The 19,904-nt window shown below is 45.8% G+C and overlaps 1 protein-coding gene across 1 annotated transcript in view; it reads left to right on the top strand.

The window, feature by feature from the left end:
- The window catches only part of LOC127644879 (NACHT, LRR and PYD domains-containing protein 3-like), a 178,077-nt gene that overhangs the window by 18,320 nt on the left and 139,853 nt on the right, over positions 1 to 19,904 (top strand). Inside the window, 3 exon segments of the mRNA XM_052128291.1 lie at positions 5,772 to 5,945; positions 7,361 to 7,534; positions 9,499 to 9,672. Of these exon segments, the coding sequence (XP_051984251.1) occupies positions 5,772 to 5,945; positions 7,361 to 7,534; positions 9,499 to 9,672 (522 nt within the window).

Raw genomic sequence — 19,904 nt, 5'->3', positions numbered from 1 at the left:
GCTCGTCCGCCCTCACTACCCTCAACGGCGGGGCGGCCGAGGGTTATGCCACGATTCCCCAGGTGGATAAGCCAATCGCGGCACACCTGTGCCCCCATCTCCCAGGCCAGCCTCTTTGGCGACACCTCCGAGGACTTCGCCCAGCAGTTCTTGCCGGTGAAGCAGCGGACGGAGGCTATACCCTGGCATGGCTCAAGAGTGCACAAACCATCTCCTCGCCGAGCACGCTCTCCCGTGGCACAGCCGGCTCTACCCAAACCCGAGCATACTACTCGGCCACGCCATAGAGTCCCCCGCAGGAGAGTAACACCCCCCGCTTCTCAGCCAGCTGCCAAGACCTCTAAAAGACCACCCCCTCAACTGGCAGAGGGCCGTGAGGTAAATCTTTTGTTCCCTTCTTTTCTGTTCACCACACCCCGCATGGGTTGCGGTACCCACATTGTCAAGAAAAGAGCAGTCTCCTTTCTCCACAGGCTAGATCACCAGTGGTCCCGGTCACTGGCCCCACCGGCCTCCAGACACTGGGCGATTACCCCAGCACAATGAATGTGGCCCCCCGCCTTCTCATGCCCAACTGCACCACAACCCCCGCTGCTCGCCGGTGACAAGTTCCGAGGACTCCCTGAGAGGCCCTCATCCTCAGTCACCAGCCCGCCTGAGCCGGACGTACGAAGCAAGGTAAGTGCCTGGAGGGTTCCCTCGGCACCCCCGTCTTGGGTCGGAGCCCCGCACCCCGACACGGCTCTTTCTGCTTCCCCCTGCTGCAAGGCCCCACCCCCTGGAATGTCGGATGTGATACTTCCCTTAGTGCCCTTCGCCCGGAGCTTGGGCGCGTGGTTATCACTTCCCAACCTGTCACGCTAGCTGGCCCAAACCATCCGACTTGGCTACACAATCCAATTCGCCAGGTGGCCTCCCCGGTTCTGCGGCATTCTCTACACATCAGTGAAGAACGAGAGCACAGCTGTTCTGTGCACGAAGAGCGTTGTCCTTCTCCGGAAGGACGCGGTAGAGCCTGTCCCTCCAGCCAAGATGAAGAGCGTTATTTACAGCCCCTATTTCATTGTTCTCAAGAAGGTCCCAATCCTGGACCTGTGAGTTCTGAACTGGGCCTTGCACAGACTCCCATTCAAGATGCTTTCACAGAAGCACATGCTGTCCTGCATCCGGCATCAAGATTGGTTCGGGCGGTAGACCTGAAGGACGAGTACTTTCACGTCTCGATTTTACCTCAACACAGACCCTTCTAACAGTTCGCGTTCGACGGTCGGCGTATCAGTACAAGGTCCTCCCCTTCGGCTTGTCCCTGTCTTCACAAAGGTCATGGAGGCTGCCCTTGCCCCGCTAAGGGAAGTGGGCATACACATACTGAATTGACTCGACGACAGGCTCATCCTAGCACACTCTCGAGAGTTACTGTGCGCACACACGGACCTGGTGCTCATGCACCTTGGTCGTCTAGGGCTTCGGGTCAACTGGGAAAAGAGCAATCTCTCCCCGGTTCAGAACATCTCTTTTCTCGGCATGTAGTTAAACTCAGTGTCAATGATAGCGCACCTCATGAACAAGTGCGCGCAGTTAGTGCTGAACTGCCTGAACTCATTCAGGTGGCAAATGTTGGTCCCACTGAAGTACTTTCAAAGGCTCCTGGGCATATGGTGTCCTAGGTGGCAGTCACGCCGCTCGGGATGATGCATATGATACAGCCTCAGCACTGGCTCCAGGCCAGAGTCCCGAGGCATGCTCAAATGCCCGCGGCTCACCGCCACTTCAGCCCTTGGACCGACATTGTGTTCTCTTCTCTCCCATGCGTGTTCACGACTTGTGAATCCTGGATGTTCTTCCTCCTAGCCCTCTGACTCGCAGACTCTGGAGAGCAATCCGTGGTTAGACCCAGTACTTTTGCTACATGCCCTGTACTTGGGCAAGTGCTCCACAGGTTTTTGGTATCCCTATTAACCTCCAGTGATGTATCTTCCACAGAACGGTCTCCCGCTTCCAGGTGGTAGACCCGCGTCTCCCTTGGCAGAGCCCTCTCTGCCCCAGTCGCTGTGTTACAGAATTTCCCCCCCTACTTGGGCAGGACTTACCACCATGCCTTCACCATGTCTGGCCACTTGGCCGCATGGTGTATTTGCCACTCGCTCCCTCCCCTCCTCTCCAGGGCAGGGCGTGGCCTCTGCAGGGTCTTTTCTCCCTCAAAGAGTAGGAACGGAAAATAATGCCTTCCCCTGCGTGTCTTATGAGCATTTTCTAGGACCCAGCTGAAATCGATTCTCTACCGAGAAAACTTAAAGAGAAAAGGCCACGGCTGGCATGTCTAGCCCCCCGCCCCTCTGGGCTTTGGGAAGTAAACAACGTCTTGGGGCATCTGGGGAGGCTGCGTGCAGACCGAGTGCATCTGTTCCTATGCTCATAGTAGCTTGCCTACACCTGCATTGGCAGTTCATGTGACCAGTTCATACTTTGTGGCGTTTCGTATATGGGACCCCTAGTGTCACTTCATCGACACAATGTTGAGTGATTGACAGAAGGGAAACGTCTCGGTTACTGTCGTAACCTCTGTTCCCTGATGTAGGGAACGAGACATTGTGTCCCTCTTGCCATGACAGAACTTGACCGCTGTACAGCCGGGACCTTGTCTAGGCTCCTCAGTGCAAAAACTTGAATAAACTCGCTGCTGACCTCCCTTTATACCCGTAAGTCGGGGGAGTGGCATGCAAATTCAACTCACCAATTCTCATTGGCCTTTTCTAAAAGATCTGATGGTGTGTCGGGCTATCAAGATTGACCCCTAGTGTCACTTCATCAACACAACTTCTCATTCCCTCCATCAGGGAAAGGAGGTTATGACAGTAATCGAGACATTTAGTTTTACTTTTGAAAAAATGCTGGCAAAATCCCCTGTATTAAATAAAATAAATTACTAAACGAAAAAAGCATTAAATTAAAAAATTTAATTATCAAAAACAAATTATATATATATTTTTAGACCTATATACAGGTGCTGGTCATATAATTAGAATATCATCAAAAAGTTGATTTATTTCAGTAATTCCATTCAAAAAGTGAAACTTGGATACATTCATTCCACACAGACTGATATATTTCAAGTGTTCATTCCTTTTAATTTTGATGATTATAACTGACAACTAATGAAAAACCCAAATTCAGTATCTCAGAAAATTTGAATATTGTGAAAAGGTTCAATATTGAAGACACCGGGTGCCACACTCTAATCAGCTAATTAACTCAAAACACCTGCAAAGGCCTTTAAATGGTCTCTCAGTCTAGTTCTGTAGGCTACACAATCATAGGGAAGACTGCTGACTTGACAGCTGTCCAAAAGACGACCATTGACACCTTGCACAAGGAGGGCAAGACACAAAAGGTCATTGCTAAAGAGGCTGGCTTTTCACTGAGCTCTGTGTCCAAGCACATTAATAGAGAGGCGAAGAGAAGGAAAAGATGTGGTAGAAAAAAGTGTACAAGCAATAGGGATAACCGCACCCTGGAGAGGATTGTGAAACAAAACCCATTCAAAAATGTGGGGGAGATTCACAAAGAGTGGACTGAAGCTGGAGTCAGTGCTTCAAGAACCACCATGCAAAGACATGGGTTTCAGCTGTCACATTCCTTGTGTCAAGCCACTCTTGAACAGTCGGAGGCTAAAGACAAAAAGGACTGGACTGCTGCTGAGTGGTCCAAAGTTATGTTCTCTGATGAAAGTAAATTTTGCATTTCCTTTGGAAATCAAGGTCCCAGAGTTTGGAGGAAGAGAGGAGAGGTACAGAATCCACGTTGCTTGAAGTCCAGTGTAAAGTTTCCACAGTCAGTGATGGTTTGGGGTGCCATGTCATCTGCTGGTGTTGGTCCACTGTGTTTTCTAAGGTCCAAGGTCAACGCAGCCCTCTACCAGGAAGTTTTAGAGCACTTCATGCTTCCTGCTGCTGACCAATTTTATGGAGATGCAGATTTCATTTTCCAACAGGACTTGGCACCTGCACACAGTGCCAAAGCTACCAGTACCTGGTTTAAGGACCATGGCATCCCTGTTCTTAATTGGCCAGCAAACTCGCCTGACCTTAACCCTATAGAACATCTATGGGGAATTGTGAAGAGGAAGATGCGATACGCCAGACCCAACAATGCAGAAGAGCTGAAGGCCACTACCAGAGCAACCTGGGCTCTCATAACACCAGAGCAGTGCCACAGACTGATCGACTCCATGCCATGCCGCATTGCTGCAGTAATTCAGGAAAAAGGAGCCCCAACTAAGTATTGAGTGCTGTACATGCTCATACTTTTCATGTTCATACTTTTCAGTTGGCCAACATTTCTAAAAATCCTATAAGTAATATTCAAATTTTCGGAGATACTGAATTTGGGATTTTCATTAGTTGTCAGTTTTAATCATCACAATTAAATGAAATAAACATTTGAAATATATCAGTCTGTGTGTAATGAATGAATATAATATCCAAGTTTCACTTTTTGAATGGAATTACTGAAATAAATCAACTTTTTGATGATATTCTAATTATATGACCAGCACCTGTATGTCTTTTCTGTACACAAACTTAAATTAGCTGTACCCTGTTCTGCAGATGAATAAAGTCAGCTGAATGACATTCTCAGAATATTCTGCACTTTTTTTAAGAATATAAACTATCAGAACTATTTGTCCAATGCTGAGTTCACTTTCAGAAAATGAGCTTTTGAACATTTTAAAATGTTTAAATATCTTAAATCTAACCCGCTTTACCTCAGATCGCATTTACTGCTTCTTCAGAAAATGTAAATTTGCATTATGAAGCTAAAATGAATTTTAGATGATAATCAAGTTCAGTTGGTCGTTAAAAGTTGCTGGAGAAATATGTGGGACATAATGCAGTTGTGATGGCGATGCTATTGATTAGATGAAGAATAAGATGCCCATCATAAGAGCAACTGTTCCTTTTTGATTGCAATTCCTCATCATCTGATTAAAATGACATTAAGCTGTCTAATTTCAATGAATTTTTGCAATAATCTCCCCATTTTACCCAAATTTCAGCGGAAAAATAATAGGGACATCTGGGAGGCCAATTAGCGATAAACACATTTCTGAATGGAAAAGGCATCAGGGCAGATTTCTTTTGTGCTAAACCAAATCTTATTGGACAAAGTGTTTTTTTAGGCTTGACATCATCACGCACACCATTTTTATTGATAAAAGGCCATTTGAATGGAAACAGGCAGAAGGTGGCAAATGTTGCAATTTTGTTTCCGCATTTTCACTTTGTCGATGACAAAATAGCGCGAAAGGTGGATGAAAACTAGTCTATTGACTGTTTCTCACTGTTTCTCATTGACTGGCATTTTCATGTTTATTCAAATGCATTGAACTCATTCTGTCAATCATCAGGTGTGTTTGAACTGACAAGAATGACAGTGACTTCATTTAAATACTCACACTGCAGATCTATACCAGTGAACATAGTACCTGTTTAAACTGGATAATAAGACACAGTTTACACATTTACACCAGAGAACTGACTGTATGAGTGGAAAAGTCAACTTCTACTCACCTCACTGAACTGCTGTCATGTTTCATCTAAATGTTCATGAACCTTCATTCCCACCAGATGATTCTCATTGCACATCCATTTACTCTTGATTTGTTTCTATCTGAGGGGTGTGAGTTTCAGAGTGATGCTGAGAGCTGTACTGAGACACCTTCATGAAAACTGATAGTTTAACACACTGTTATCTTGTCGTTTCTCACTTAGTCTGTTGAACTGTAAACTGACAGAGAAAAGTTGTTCATCACTGGCCTCAGTTCTCAGTTTAAACTCCTCAAGTCTGATAGAACTGAACATGAGTGTCAATAAACTGCAGGATTCAGGAGTGAAGCTGCTCTCTTCTGGACTGAAGAATGCAAACTGTAAAATGGAGAAACTAGAGTGAGTGATATTATCAAATTATGCACACACACACACTCTCTCTCTTGCTCTCTCTCTCTCTCTCTCTCTCACTCACACACACACACACACACACACACACACACACATGTTGTGTTTCCATGTTTTATGGGGACTTTCCATAGACATAATGGTTTTTATACTGTACAAACTTTATATTCTATCCCCTAAACCTAACCCTACCCCTAAACCTAACCCTCACAGAAAACATTCTGCATTTTTACATTTTCAAAAAACATAATTTAGTATGATTTATAAGCTGTTTTCCTCATGGGGACCGACAAAATGTCCCCACAAGGTCAAAAATTTCGGGTTTTACTATCCTTATGGGGACATTTGGTACCCACAAAGTGATAAATACACGCTCACACACATACACACACACACACACACACACACACACACACACACACACAAACACAATCATACACACCACACATACACTCACACTGACTCTCACACACACGCACATACAAACACACAAACACACACACACAAATCACACACACTCACATGCTCAGACACACACTGACAGACACTCACACACACGCTGACAGACACACACAAACACACTCACATACAAAATCACACACACACAAACACACTCTCATATGCACACACAAACATACTCATACACACACACATGAACACACTGACACACACCACAAAAACTCACGCACACACACTGACAGATACACACACAAACACACTCGCGCACACACATAAATACACACACACTGACACTAATGCTCACACACAAAAACACACATATAAAAGCACACTTGCACACACAAACACATTCGCACACACATACACTCACGCTGACAGACACACACACTGACAGACACACACAAACATATTCACACACACCGCAGACATGCACACACACACACACACACACTGACACACATATACACAAACACACTCACTCACACAAACAGACACACACACTCACTACAGATATACAAACACACTCACACACACACAATCACACATACACACACACAAACACACTCACTCACACATACACACACAAACAGACTCATACATACACACTCACTCAAACAAACAGACACACACACACACACACACACACACACACACACAATGACAGACACACAAACACTCACAAACACACACTGACAGACACACACTAACACACACATGAACACACACACTGAAAGACACACACATACACATTTTGTTATGAATTCAATTTGTTATGAATTATTAAATGATTATTAAGAACCCAAATCATACTCATTATCAATACTTATCACTTTATATCCGTCTTTCTCATTTATTATCACATATAACTGATAACTTCATTTTAGCTGCTGAATGTATGTACAGTATGTGTAGAGCTGTGAGTGTGAGGAGATTTATTCTCTCTACAGTCTGTATAACTGCAGTATTGGAGATGAAGGTTGTGCTGCTCTGGCTTCAGCTCTGAGATCAAACCCTTCACACCTGAAAGAACTGAATCTGGACTATAATAATCCAGGAGATTCAGGAGTGAAGCTGCTCTCTGATCTACTGAAGGATCCACGCTGTAAACTGGAGAAATTACAGTGAGTTGTTGATTTACTTTTTATATGTTTTTTATTATTATTATTCACATCATTAAATCACTTATGAAAGTCACATGATTCTGAAATGATGTCTTTAGATAATGACTGTGATGAATGTATATTAATGTCTTATTTTTCTCTCTAACAAACACACACACATACACAAACACACTCACACAATGACACACACACACTCTCACACACACTGACAGATACACACCAAACACACGGACAGACACATACAAACACACACACACACACACACACACACACACACACACACACACACACACACACACACACACACACACTCTCATACACACACACGCTGACAGACAGACACAAACACACAAACACACTGACAAACGAATACAAACACACTCACACAAACCACAAGCACACACATACACCGACACTAATGCTCACTCACTCACTCTCACTCACACAAACACACTCTCAGACACAAACACAGACACTTACACCACAAACATGCATACACACACAGACAGTCACAATCACACATACTCACACAAAAACACAAGCACACTGACATACACACACATACAACACACACACACACTGACACACATATACACAAACACAATCAATCACACAAACAAACACACTCACACACACAAATACACACAAACACAATCAATCACACAAACAAACACACTCACACACACAGATACACACAAACACACGCACACAGATACAAACACTCACACAAACATACGCACACACTCACATACACATACACACACAAACACACTCACTCACACAAACAGACATACACACACACACACACACACATACTCACACAGACAGACACACACACACATACACACACAAACACACTCACTCACACAAAGAGACATACATACACACACACTCACACATACTCACACAAACATACGCACACACTCACATACACACACACACACAAACACACTCACTCACACAAACAGACACACACACACATACTCACACAGACAGACAGACACACACACATACACACACAAACACACTCACTCACACAAAGAGACATACATACACACACACACTCACACATACTCACACAAACATACGCACACACTCACATACACACACACACACAAACACACTCACTCACACAAACAGACACACACACACACATACTCACACAGACAGACAGACACACACACATACACACACAAACACACTCACTCACACAAACAGACATACACACACACAACACACTCACTCACACAAACAGACACACTCACACATACACACTGACACACACACACATGCACCCACACTCACTCAGACAAACAGACACACACACTTACACACAAACACACAGGCAGACACTCACACACATACACACATACACACTCATACACACACACACACACACTGACAGACCGTCTCTCACACACACACAAACACAATGATACTGTGTGTTACATGTGCACAAAAACATGGCATTGCTGATAGTTTATGCATTCATGCACTGTTAGTGTTTTGATACTCTTGGTTTGAAAATGTCTTTACCTGCAGTTCAGAATCATTCACAAGCTGCACACACAGCTGGTGAACTTACTGAAGAACTTCTCTGAATGATTCTGAGAGAATCACAAAACAATTTAGACTGTTTTGCAACCCGTTTGAGCAATTCTTTAAAGAACCGATTTAAAAGAGTGATTCATTCATGAATCGGGCATCACTAGTTCTGATTTTAATTCTATTTTACTCTGTAGTAGGAAAAAGATTTCATATCAAACACCAGTTTGTTAAGAATTGTTAAATGATTATTAAGAATCCAAATCATACTTATCATCAATACTTATCACTTTATATTCATCTCATTTATAATAAGACACATTCATCACACATATAACTGATGACTTAATTTTAGCTGCTGAATGTATATACAGTATGTGTAGAGCTGTGTATGTGAGTAGTTCTTCTTCTCTCTACAGTCTGTGTAACTGCAGTATTGGAGATGAAGGTTATGCTGCTCTGTCTTCAGCGCTGAGATCAAACCCTTCACACCTGAAAGAACTGAATCTGGACTATAATAAACCAGGAGATTCAGGAGTGAAGCTGCTCTCTGATCTACTGGAGGATCCACACTGTAAACTGGAGAAACTACTGTGAGTTATTGATTTACTTTTTAAATGTTTTTTATTATTATTGCTCACATCGTTAAATCAAGCCACTTATGAAAGTCATTTGATTCTGACATTATGTCTTTAGATCAGGGGTGCCCACACTTTTTTGTGATGATCTACTTGTGATGACCAAATCAATAAGATCTACCAACTAAAAAAACGTCTAGGTTACGTATGTAACCACCGTTCCCTGATGGAGGGAACGAGACGTTGTGTCGGAAAAGCGACACTAGGGGTCTCTCTTGAGCTCCGAATATGCCTGTGATCCATTGAAAAAAGGCCAATGAGAAGTTGGCAGTCAGTATTTGCATACCCCACCCCCGGACATACGTGTATAAAGGCGAGGCAAATACTAGAGTTCATTCAGGATTTTTCTGAGGAGCCGGAAATGGTTCTGGCCACTACAGCAGTTCGGCTGAGCGACGTGGCCGGGAAGACACAACGTCTCGTTCCCTCCATCAGGGAATGGAGGTTACAGCCATAACCTAGATGTTCCCCGTCTGTCGCTCTCTCCACGTTGTGTCGGAGAAGCGACACTAGGGGTCCAATTTAAATCCGCCATGTGCTGAGCCATGTACGTGTTCTGTACGTGACTGCACGTACCCTTCCCCAATGCCCCAGAAAAGTCATCGGAATCCATATGGTTACCCTAGGCAGGGGAACAAGGCGACGCTTGCCAACCTGGGAACGGGCCAAGCCTGGCTGGGCTTCTTTTCTCTCTATGTTTTTCGCATAGAGCAATAGACAGCCGGGGCCCTTACACGCACTGAGGGAAGGGGGTCTTACCCAATTCCCATTCTTCCAGGGGGGAAAAGACCCTGCGGAGACCACCCCTGCCCAACTTCGGAGGTACGGTGGTGAATACATCACATGTGTTTTTAGGCGACACGTGGAAGTGGCGCGGTGGCAGATCCAGCCTCAGCGAGGGTGGAGTTGCTACACACGGCGGCCGGGCGGCAGCCGAAACTTACCCAAGGAAAATGCGGGTCTGCTCGTAAGGGGACCGTATCGCGGAAAATACACACAGGGGGAGTCCGCGTAGGAGTCCCTACTCTGTGGAGCACCTATTCCAGTACAGGGTAGATCTGAGTACCCGCAGTGGATTGGGTCGGCAAGTTCCTCCGCCGAACTGCGGACCCATGAGGGCTAGGGAGGAATCGACCAGGGATTCGCGTTGAGTGGAGTCTCCTGGGAAAAAGATGCACTGTTTTACCTCAAGCGAGGGAAAGGGCGTATATGCAAGCGATTCACCCGGCCAGCCCATCAGCGTGTTACCGAGTTCTACTGGCTCGGACCTGAGAAAACACGGGATGAAACTGACTCAACCCTGAGATTGTAGTATCTCGCAAAGGTGTTGGGTGTCGCCCAACCCGCTGCTCTAGAAATGTCTGCCAGGGAGGTACCCTTGGCCAGTGCCCACGAGGACGCAACACTCCTTGTCAAGTGAGCTCGGACCCGCAAGGGGGCACGGCCTGGGTGTGATAAGCCAATGAAATGGCATCTACAACCCAGTGGGAAAGCCTCTGTTTGGAGACAGCGTTTCCTTTCCACTGTCCCCCAAAGCATACAAAGAGCTGCTCAGAGTGTCTAAAGCTCTGCGTGTGGTCCAGGTAGGTACGCAAAGCACGTACCGGACACAGCAACGAAGGGGCTGGGTCTGCCTCCTCCCGGGGCAGCGCTTGCAGGTTCACTACCTGGTCTCTGAAGGGCGTGGTAGGAACCTTGGGCACATAGCCCGGTCGCGGTCTTAGGATCAGATGAGTGTCTGCCGGACTGAACTCCAGGCAAGTGTCGCTGACAGAGAATGCTTGCAGGACCCGACCCTCTTGATGGAGCCGAGCGCGATCAGCAGGGCAGTCTTAAGAGAGAGGGCCCTGAGTCCAACTGATTCTAGCGGCTCGAAGGGAGGTCTCTGGAGGCCCGCGAGGACTACCGAGAGGTCCCAGGAGGGGAACAGGTTTGGCCGGGAGGGATTTAACCTCCGGGCGCCTCTTAGGAACCTGACAATTAACTCGTGCTTACCAAGGGACTTGCCGTCTACTGCGTTGTGGTGAGCCGCGATAGCAGTGACATACACCTTTAGGGTGGAAGGGGACAGCATCCCCTCCAGCCTCTCTTGCAGGAATAAGAGCACCGACCTAACTGCGCACCTCTGTGGGTCTTCCGCCCTGGAAGAACACCAATCTGCGAACAAGCGCCACTTCTGGGCGTAAAGCTGCCTGGTAGAAGGGGCTCTGGCTTGGTTGATCGTGTCTACGACGGTAGGTGGTAGACCAGCTAGATCTTCTGTGTCCCGTCCAGGGACCAGACGTGGAGTTTCCAAAGGTCTGGATGCGGATGCCAGGGCGTGCCCTGCCCCTGAGAAAGAAGGTCCTTCCTCAGGGGGATTCGCCAGGGAGGGGCTGTCGCGAGGAGCACAAGGTCCGAGAACCAGGCCCAGTTGGGCGAGTAGGGAGCCACTAATGTGACTTGTTCCTCGTCCTCCCTGACCTTGCACAGCACCTGTGCAAGAAGGCTCACTGGGGGAAATGCATACTTGCGTAGCCCCGTGGGCCAGCTGTACGCCACCGCATCTGTCCCAAGGGGAGCCTCTGTTCGGCCGTACCAGAGCGGGCAGTGGGAGGTCTCTCAGGAGGCAAGCAGGTCTACCTGGGCTCTGCCGAACCGTTCCCAAATCAGCTGGACCGACTGGGGGTGGAGCCTCCACTCTCCGCTGGATAAGCTTTGTCATGACAGTGCGTCCGCTACCACATTGAGCTTGCCGGGAATGTGAGTGGCACGCAGCAACCTGAGTTGCTGCTGGCTCCAAAGGAGGAGATGACGGGCGAGTCGTGACATGTGGCGGGAGCGTACGCTGCCTTGGCGATTTATGTACGCTAAGCAGTGGTGCTGTCTGACCTGATTAGGACGTGTTTGTCTCGAATTAACGGGAGAAACCGCCGCAGGGCAAAGAAGACAGTCAACAACTCTAGGCAATTGATATGCCAGCGCAGCGGGGCCCTCTCCAACGGCCCGCGGCTGCATGCCCTTTGCACACGGCGCCCCAACCCAATCTGGAGGCATCGGTAGTGACCAGGACGCATCGGGACACCTGCTGCAGGCGCACTCCTGCCCGTAGTGGCGCCATGCTCGTCTCGTGACTCGAGTCTGAAGCCAGTGCTGAATCGGTCTCATATGCATCAACCCCAGTGGCGTGGTCGCGGCGGAGGATGCTATATGTCCCAGGAGCCTCTGGAAGAGTTTTAGAGGGACCGTCGTGCCTGGCCTGAATTTGTAGAGGCATTTCAGCATCGACTGCGCACGCTCGTTGGTGAGACGTGCGGACATTGAGACTGAGTCTAACTCCATGCCGAGAAAAGAGATGGTCTGGACCGGGGTGAGCTTGCTCTTTTCTCGGTTGACCTGAAGCCCCAAGCGGCTGAGGTGCCTGAGCACCTGGTCTCTGTGAGCACATAGTAACTCTCGGGAGTGGGCTGGTATGAGCCAGTCGTCGAGGTAATTGAGTATGCGGATGCCGGCTTCTCGGAGCAGGGCAAGAGCTGCCTCTGCAACTTTCGTGAAGACGCGAGGGGACAGAGACATGCCGGAGGGGAGGACTTTGTACTGAAACGCCTGGCCGTCGAACGCGAACCATAGAAAGGGTCGGTGTCACAGCAAAATTGAGACGTGGAAGTACGCGTCCTTCAGGTCTACCGCTGCGAACCAATCTAGGTGCTGGACGCTAGTCAAGATACACTTGTGCGTGAGCATTTTGAATGCGAGTTTGAGCAGCGCTCGATTGAAAACTCGCAGGTCCAAGATTGGTCGTAAGCCGCCACCTTTCTTAGGTACAATGAAGTAAGGGCTGTAGAAACCCTTCTTCATTTCGGTTGGAGGGACAGGCTCTATCGCGTCTTTGAGTAAAAGAGTAGCAATCTCCGCGCGCAGGAATTTGGCATGTTGGCCGTGCACTGTGGTAAAGCAGATGCCCATGAAGGGGGCGGGGGCCTGGCAAACTGAATTGCGTAACCGAGTCGGATGGTCCGGGCCAGCCAGCGAGACGGGTTGGGAAGTGAAAGCCAGGCATCCAATCTCCGTGCTAGGGGCACCAAAGGGATGGTTATTTTTGACGTACCCGGCAGGGCTTCGCAGTGGGGTGGAGCAGGTAGTACGCCATCGGGAGGCGCGGACGCGTCCCGAGGTTCTGGTGCTGAGAAAAGACTCAAAGCACTTACCTTGCTCCGGACACCCGGCAGGGGGCGGGTTGGTGACTGAGGAGGAGGTGCTGTAGTGGCGTCCTCTGGACTTGTCAGAACTGGCCGGCCGGGGAACAGTCATGGGGCTGAAGGATGGCCTGGGTCCGCGTCCAGCGTGCCGGGACTGTTGAGATCTGGGGGCAGAGTGCCGTGAGAACGGCATTTGCGGGCCAGATGACCCAGAGACAAAGGAAATAGCTCTTTTATTCAGAATTTGGGTACTGCTGCCCCGGTTAAGGGGAGCGGCAAAAGAAAAGTTTTTAAAGGAAAATTCTCCTCCCGGCCCTCCACCGGGGGACGGAGTGGTCTTACCATCTCCGGAGCTAATGTCTTGGGCTCTGGGTAGTCCGTCTAAAGAGCGCCTGGGAGCCTTCCGGGGGTCCGTGAGACGGGGCAGGGCCCGGGGCGGCAGGTTTGCGGCGGGCCAGGATATGTGATATCACCTCCGTCTCTTTCTTCACCGCGGAGAACTGCTGAGTGAAGTCCTCGACGGTGTCGCCGAAGAGACCGAACTGGGAGACTGGGGTGTCGAGAAAGCGAAGCAGCCGCGCCCCCCCGGTCACGTTTTTCCCGGAAGTGCACGATGAGCTGACGTCGCTGTGGAGGGCACCGTTCAACACACGACATCACAAAGCCACACGCTCCTCCACTCTCGCTACCCTCGACGGCCCACGGGTACACGACGATCCCCCGGTGGACAGGGCTGTTGCGCTCCATCTATGCCCCGGAAACCCTACCACCTGGCGCGGTCGCCCTGTACTCCCTTCCAAGGCCTGTAGGACAACATCCTCGCTGACAGCAAAGGCCTACAGCGCCGCCGGAACTGCCGCTTCCGCCCTGCACGCCATGGCCCTCCTGCAAGTCTACCAGGCCAAGGCACTCAAAGAACTGCACGTGGGTAGCCCTGATCCCGACGTGCTGCAGGAACTGCGCTCAGCGACCGACCTCACCCTCAGAGCCACGAAGGTCACGGCGCAGTCACTCGGGCAGGCGATGGCCACCCTCGTGGTCCAGGAATGACACCTATGGCTGAACCTGGTCGAGATGCGTGAGCTGTGATTCCATTCAGTTTTGCCTAATCCGGGCAGTAGTATCGCAATTTCGCGCTATGTTCTCAGAAGTCCTTGGAAGGCGCGTATGCGCAAACCTAGTTGTTATGGCAGCTGAATAAACAAAACCTCGCCTGGTCAATATTTACTCGTCATCAGAATAAGGTAAATGCCCTGGCTATTGTAATCTATTGTGCTGTAGGTGTTTTGGGTTTAGTCAGACAGAAACTATAAGATGGAAAGACATTATATTTATTTTTATTAAAATTTAACGAAATACATTTAAATTTTGTGCGATCTACCAGCATTGCCTTTGCGATCGACTGGTAGATCGCGATCAACGTATTGGGCACCCCTGCTTTAGATAATGACTGTGATGAGTGTATATTAATGTCTGAATTTTCTCTCCAATGTATTACAGAATTGATCATCGATTGTAACAATCACCTGCAGAATCTACAAATGACAAGCCAAACAACTAATGAAATGTTGTTAATATTTAACATTGTTCTTTATAAGTTTTGTTTACAGTAAATAAATCAGTTATAATTAACTTTGAAGATTAAAAATGCAACACAGGGTCAAATAGATAATTCACTTTATTAATATATATATATATATATATATATATATATATATATATATATATATATATATATATATATATATATATATATATATATAACAACATTGTAACTGTACAATAAATATGGTGACATTATAAAACCTGTGTGTTGTGATCAAGCGGTGTGGTCTACTATGAGCTGTAAGACGCTGTAAGAAATTGCATTCTGCTTTTGTGTAAACTCAATTAGTGTAGATATCGCTCCAACCCAGACGACTTAATTATCATAGAGACGAGCAAACATTCACCCAATACAATACACACTTTAAATGGTGGATTCACACATAAAAGAGTTTGTGCTTGTCCATCCACATTTGCATTTGCCCAAAATGTATTTTAAGATTTAAAATGTGAACACATTTGTGGCTCTGTGAACATGATAGTTCACAGAGCCCATACAAAAAAAAAAAAGAAAAATATTCTGGCATATATTTCAAATATATGCTAAATAGATGTTGTAAAGAGCACAGCTTAAGGAAATATATTTTACAAATAGAAAATATATTTAGTTTAAACCTTAAATGTCAAAATGTATTAAACAATAACAATAAATACATTTTCAATCTTAAAATACATTTTGGGCAAATGTAAATATGGATGGACTAGCACAAACTCATTTATGTGTGAATCCACCATTTAAAATGTGGCGGAGCTGGGAAACATAAACAAACAAGCCTTTGTTATTGCCACCACTATGGGAACATAATTAACGGACGTTACAAATGTGTTGAAGAAGCTAAGAATTCAGTTCTGAACTATTATACACTAGAGTAAATATAATGCAAACTATGTAAAACATTGGAAATAAATAGTTGACTACAAAAGAGGCAGAGATAGATGATTGTCAAGAGAAAAATACAGGTCCAGTTTATTTGTTTACCAAATCACATGAAAAAATACACCACATTACACAATATACCTCACTGTTAATGTAATGTACACTTGATATTTTAACGACAATATAAAGACACAAATTGTTACAAACATCAATTCACGAGTTAGTTTGCCCATATAATCTTTAAGCTATTAAGGTTAAACTTATCTGGCTTGCTGTCCATGGAGGAGGAGCTCGATGAAGCAGCTTCAACTCGAGCTCTGAAGTACCCCGGTACTATTAATAGGAGATAATTAAGTGGGGCAAGATTCCTAGGGTAAAGGTGGAGTTGGGGAGGTGGAGGGATGCTGGAAACAGCTGAGACAGAAGAGAGGTAAAAAACTAATTATACATGCTCTTTACCCCCAGTCGAGTTCATAAAGTCGTGGACCCTGGATGTCCTTCCTCCCTAGCCCTATGGTTCGCCATCTCAGCAGAGGAGTTCGCAGCCACCCCCGCTATAGGGTCTAATATGCCGCTGTCGCTGTGTTTGTAGAGTTCCCCCACCCTTTCGTGGCGGGACCTACCACCACGCCTCTTCCATGGGAGTCTGTTTAGCCCGTGTGTCATATTGCCACATGTTGACCTCCCCTTTTGGGCAGGATGTGGTCTCTGCAGGGATTTTTCTCCCTGAAAGAATAGGAAAGGAAAAGAACACCTTCCCCAATGTGTTGTCACAGTTTGTCTCCACAGTGTTCTTCAAGGACTCTTATTTTGAAGTTTTACCCAGCACTACATTTCCCAGAATCCACTGCCCTAATCAATTCATCGTTATCCCCACCTGTATGCCATTCCCTCATCAGTTTCCCTGGGTATATAAACCCTCTAGTTTTGTTCATTAGTTCTGTCCTTGAATTTAGTCCTTGAATCATAATGTTTGTATTGTGATGTTAGAAGTGTTACGTTGTGCTAGTTTAGATTTAGTGTTTGTTCCAGCATTATGTTCCACTCCAGCATTATGTTCCACTCCAGCATTATGTTATTAAAGGATGTGAAGATTATACTTTTGCATCTCCTCTCTTCTTCTGCACTCCTTGGGTACCAAACGTTACAAAAGGACTGACCCACACAAGGAAACGGGTACATTTTCGGCTCTTCCAAAGATCTTCCTCTACCCCAGCAATCTCTCTTATCCTCCTCATCCATTCAGCCATACCCACATGAGCATGGAGCCAACAACATTGTTTCCCTCTTGCCACAACACTGTACTAGTCGCTGAAATGGCCGGACCTTGTCTCGGCTCCTCAGCACAAAACCTGAATGAAATTGCATTCCAGCTCCTTTTATACCCATATGTCCAGGGAAGTGGCATGCAAATTCCACTCGCCAATTCTGATTGGCCTTTTCTCAAAAAATGGGAGGTTTTCGGGACTCTCAAGAGCGACCCCTAGTGTCACTACATCGACACAACATCTCGTTCCCTCCATCAGGGAATGGAGGTTACGGCAGTAACATGACGTTAAAAACACAGCTGTAATCTTCTGAGTGAATAATCACACAATTGCAATGACCCGTTAAAAGTATTTTACTGCCTTTCTGAACCCCATAATGACTCAATGCTATATAGTCATCTCTCCCAAGCAGTGGTGGAAAGAGTACTGATTTATTTTTTACTTAAGTAACCTTATAAAAGTTTTTATTCTACACAGAGAAGAGGTTGGGGGTTTTAACACATTTTCAGGAAAAGAACATCTGAATTTATATTAATACTATTGCTGTGACTTGCATTGGTAAGTCCCTCTTGCCACAACACTGTACGTTGTCATGTTTAATTAGTAACACGAAACACGTAAACTTGTCCAGCAGGTGAACTGAAATAGTTTGTGAAAGTGTCCTGAATGTTTTCTTTCAACAACAAACTCATCATCGCTTCTGCAGCTTGTAGAGAAAAGTTTAATTTTTTCGATTTGCTCATTAGAGAACTCGTTTGCTTGTCTTGTTTGTTTTGCAGACTTGTCAAGTGGTTAGTTCTTCTATTCTTGTTCTTGGATAATTACACTGTAATAGTCTTTACACGTTAAAATATATTAACACAATTAATGCAGTATCTGTTTTTTTACTTCATAAAACTTCATGCGATGGGAGAAAGGGGTATTGAGTTGTTCCTGGCAGACTTCTCAGCCTGTTTTTCCCAGAAGAACTTTTTGTTGACTGGAATCGGGTGGATTATTTTGATGCACCCTAAATATGCATTTTGGATCGTCAAAAAACGGAGTACATTCACTTGCATTGTTTAAAGGAGGAGGCCTGAAATGAAATCCTAAAGGTGGGGTGGATTCTGATTTCATGCTGAATTTAAGGTAATCTATATGACTCCATTGGTGAATTATTGCTTTAAATGTACTTTACAGTTTTTACTCAATCGATTTGGCACATTCACTGAAACAAACTTACAATGTTCAAGTACAATCCTCACATCACATGATACATTCAGCACACCACTCTGTGTGACCTGCAAAAGGTGATTACTCAAAAGAATGAACTCATGTTTGAAATATAAATCAATCCATCAATGAATAAATCATTGTCATCAAAACAAAAGGTTCCTTTATCATTGCTTAGACCAAGACAGTCAAAATGCAAAGACATCTTGTCAAATGACAGTGAACTCTGAAAGTATGATAGTTACCCACTGTGTAATATTGTCCAGTTGCTAACATTGTATATGCAGGGTTGTTAACCATTCAGAATTGAATGAAGAATGCTAATTCAATGCACTGTATGCAATATCTCTTCTGCATTTTTCCTCAGGGAGCATCTCTATAAATTAACTTTATTAGATTACTGACTAGAAACATCCCAAGCTAGCTTTGATGTAAAAGTTAAAAGTTACAGTATATAACTAATAAATATCATGGGGAAAACAATATCACATATGAAAGATTTGATTTAAGACAGATAGGACATAACGTAGCTGTAGTAGCTTTATGCTGCACCCCCCACCCCCAAAAAACTAAAAGAAGTGCACCGTAATGGCTATTTCAGACAATTACAGTGTAAACAACATAACGGATTCTAAAGGAACTGATTTGCTGATGTGAATCACTGTTGCATACAGTGTAGACAAGGGGTTTGGGTGAGCTAACATACTTATCAGTTATGCGGTATAGGGTTTTAAGGACTTCACAAATAACATCTTTGTTATAATGACTAACCATCAACCTCTAGGAGCCAGTCCCTCCAAAAACAGACTGTTCTGCTTTCCAAAGCCCTCCTGTTGGTGCCCACTGGAGAAAGCTCTGCCAAAAACAATGTGGACAAATCTTTGGTCAAAAGTTTCTTCTCATCAAGCATGAGTACCCCTCTGAACATTAGCACAAGAGGCAAAAGCCCCAGACATGCTAGGCCCTCTTTAAATCTAGAAAAAAGTGGGCCAAAACCCCAAAGATTCACTTAAACTGGTGGCCAAAAGTTTGGAATAATGTACAGAT

This window comes from Xyrauchen texanus, chromosome 6, assembly GCF_025860055.1.
Source record: "Xyrauchen texanus isolate HMW12.3.18 chromosome 6, RBS_HiC_50CHRs, whole genome shotgun sequence".
Classification (NCBI taxonomy): domain Eukaryota; kingdom Metazoa; phylum Chordata; class Actinopteri; order Cypriniformes; family Catostomidae; genus Xyrauchen; species Xyrauchen texanus.
The sequence above is the reverse complement of the archived record's forward strand: the minus strand, read 5'-3'. Positions and strand labels throughout refer to the sequence as shown.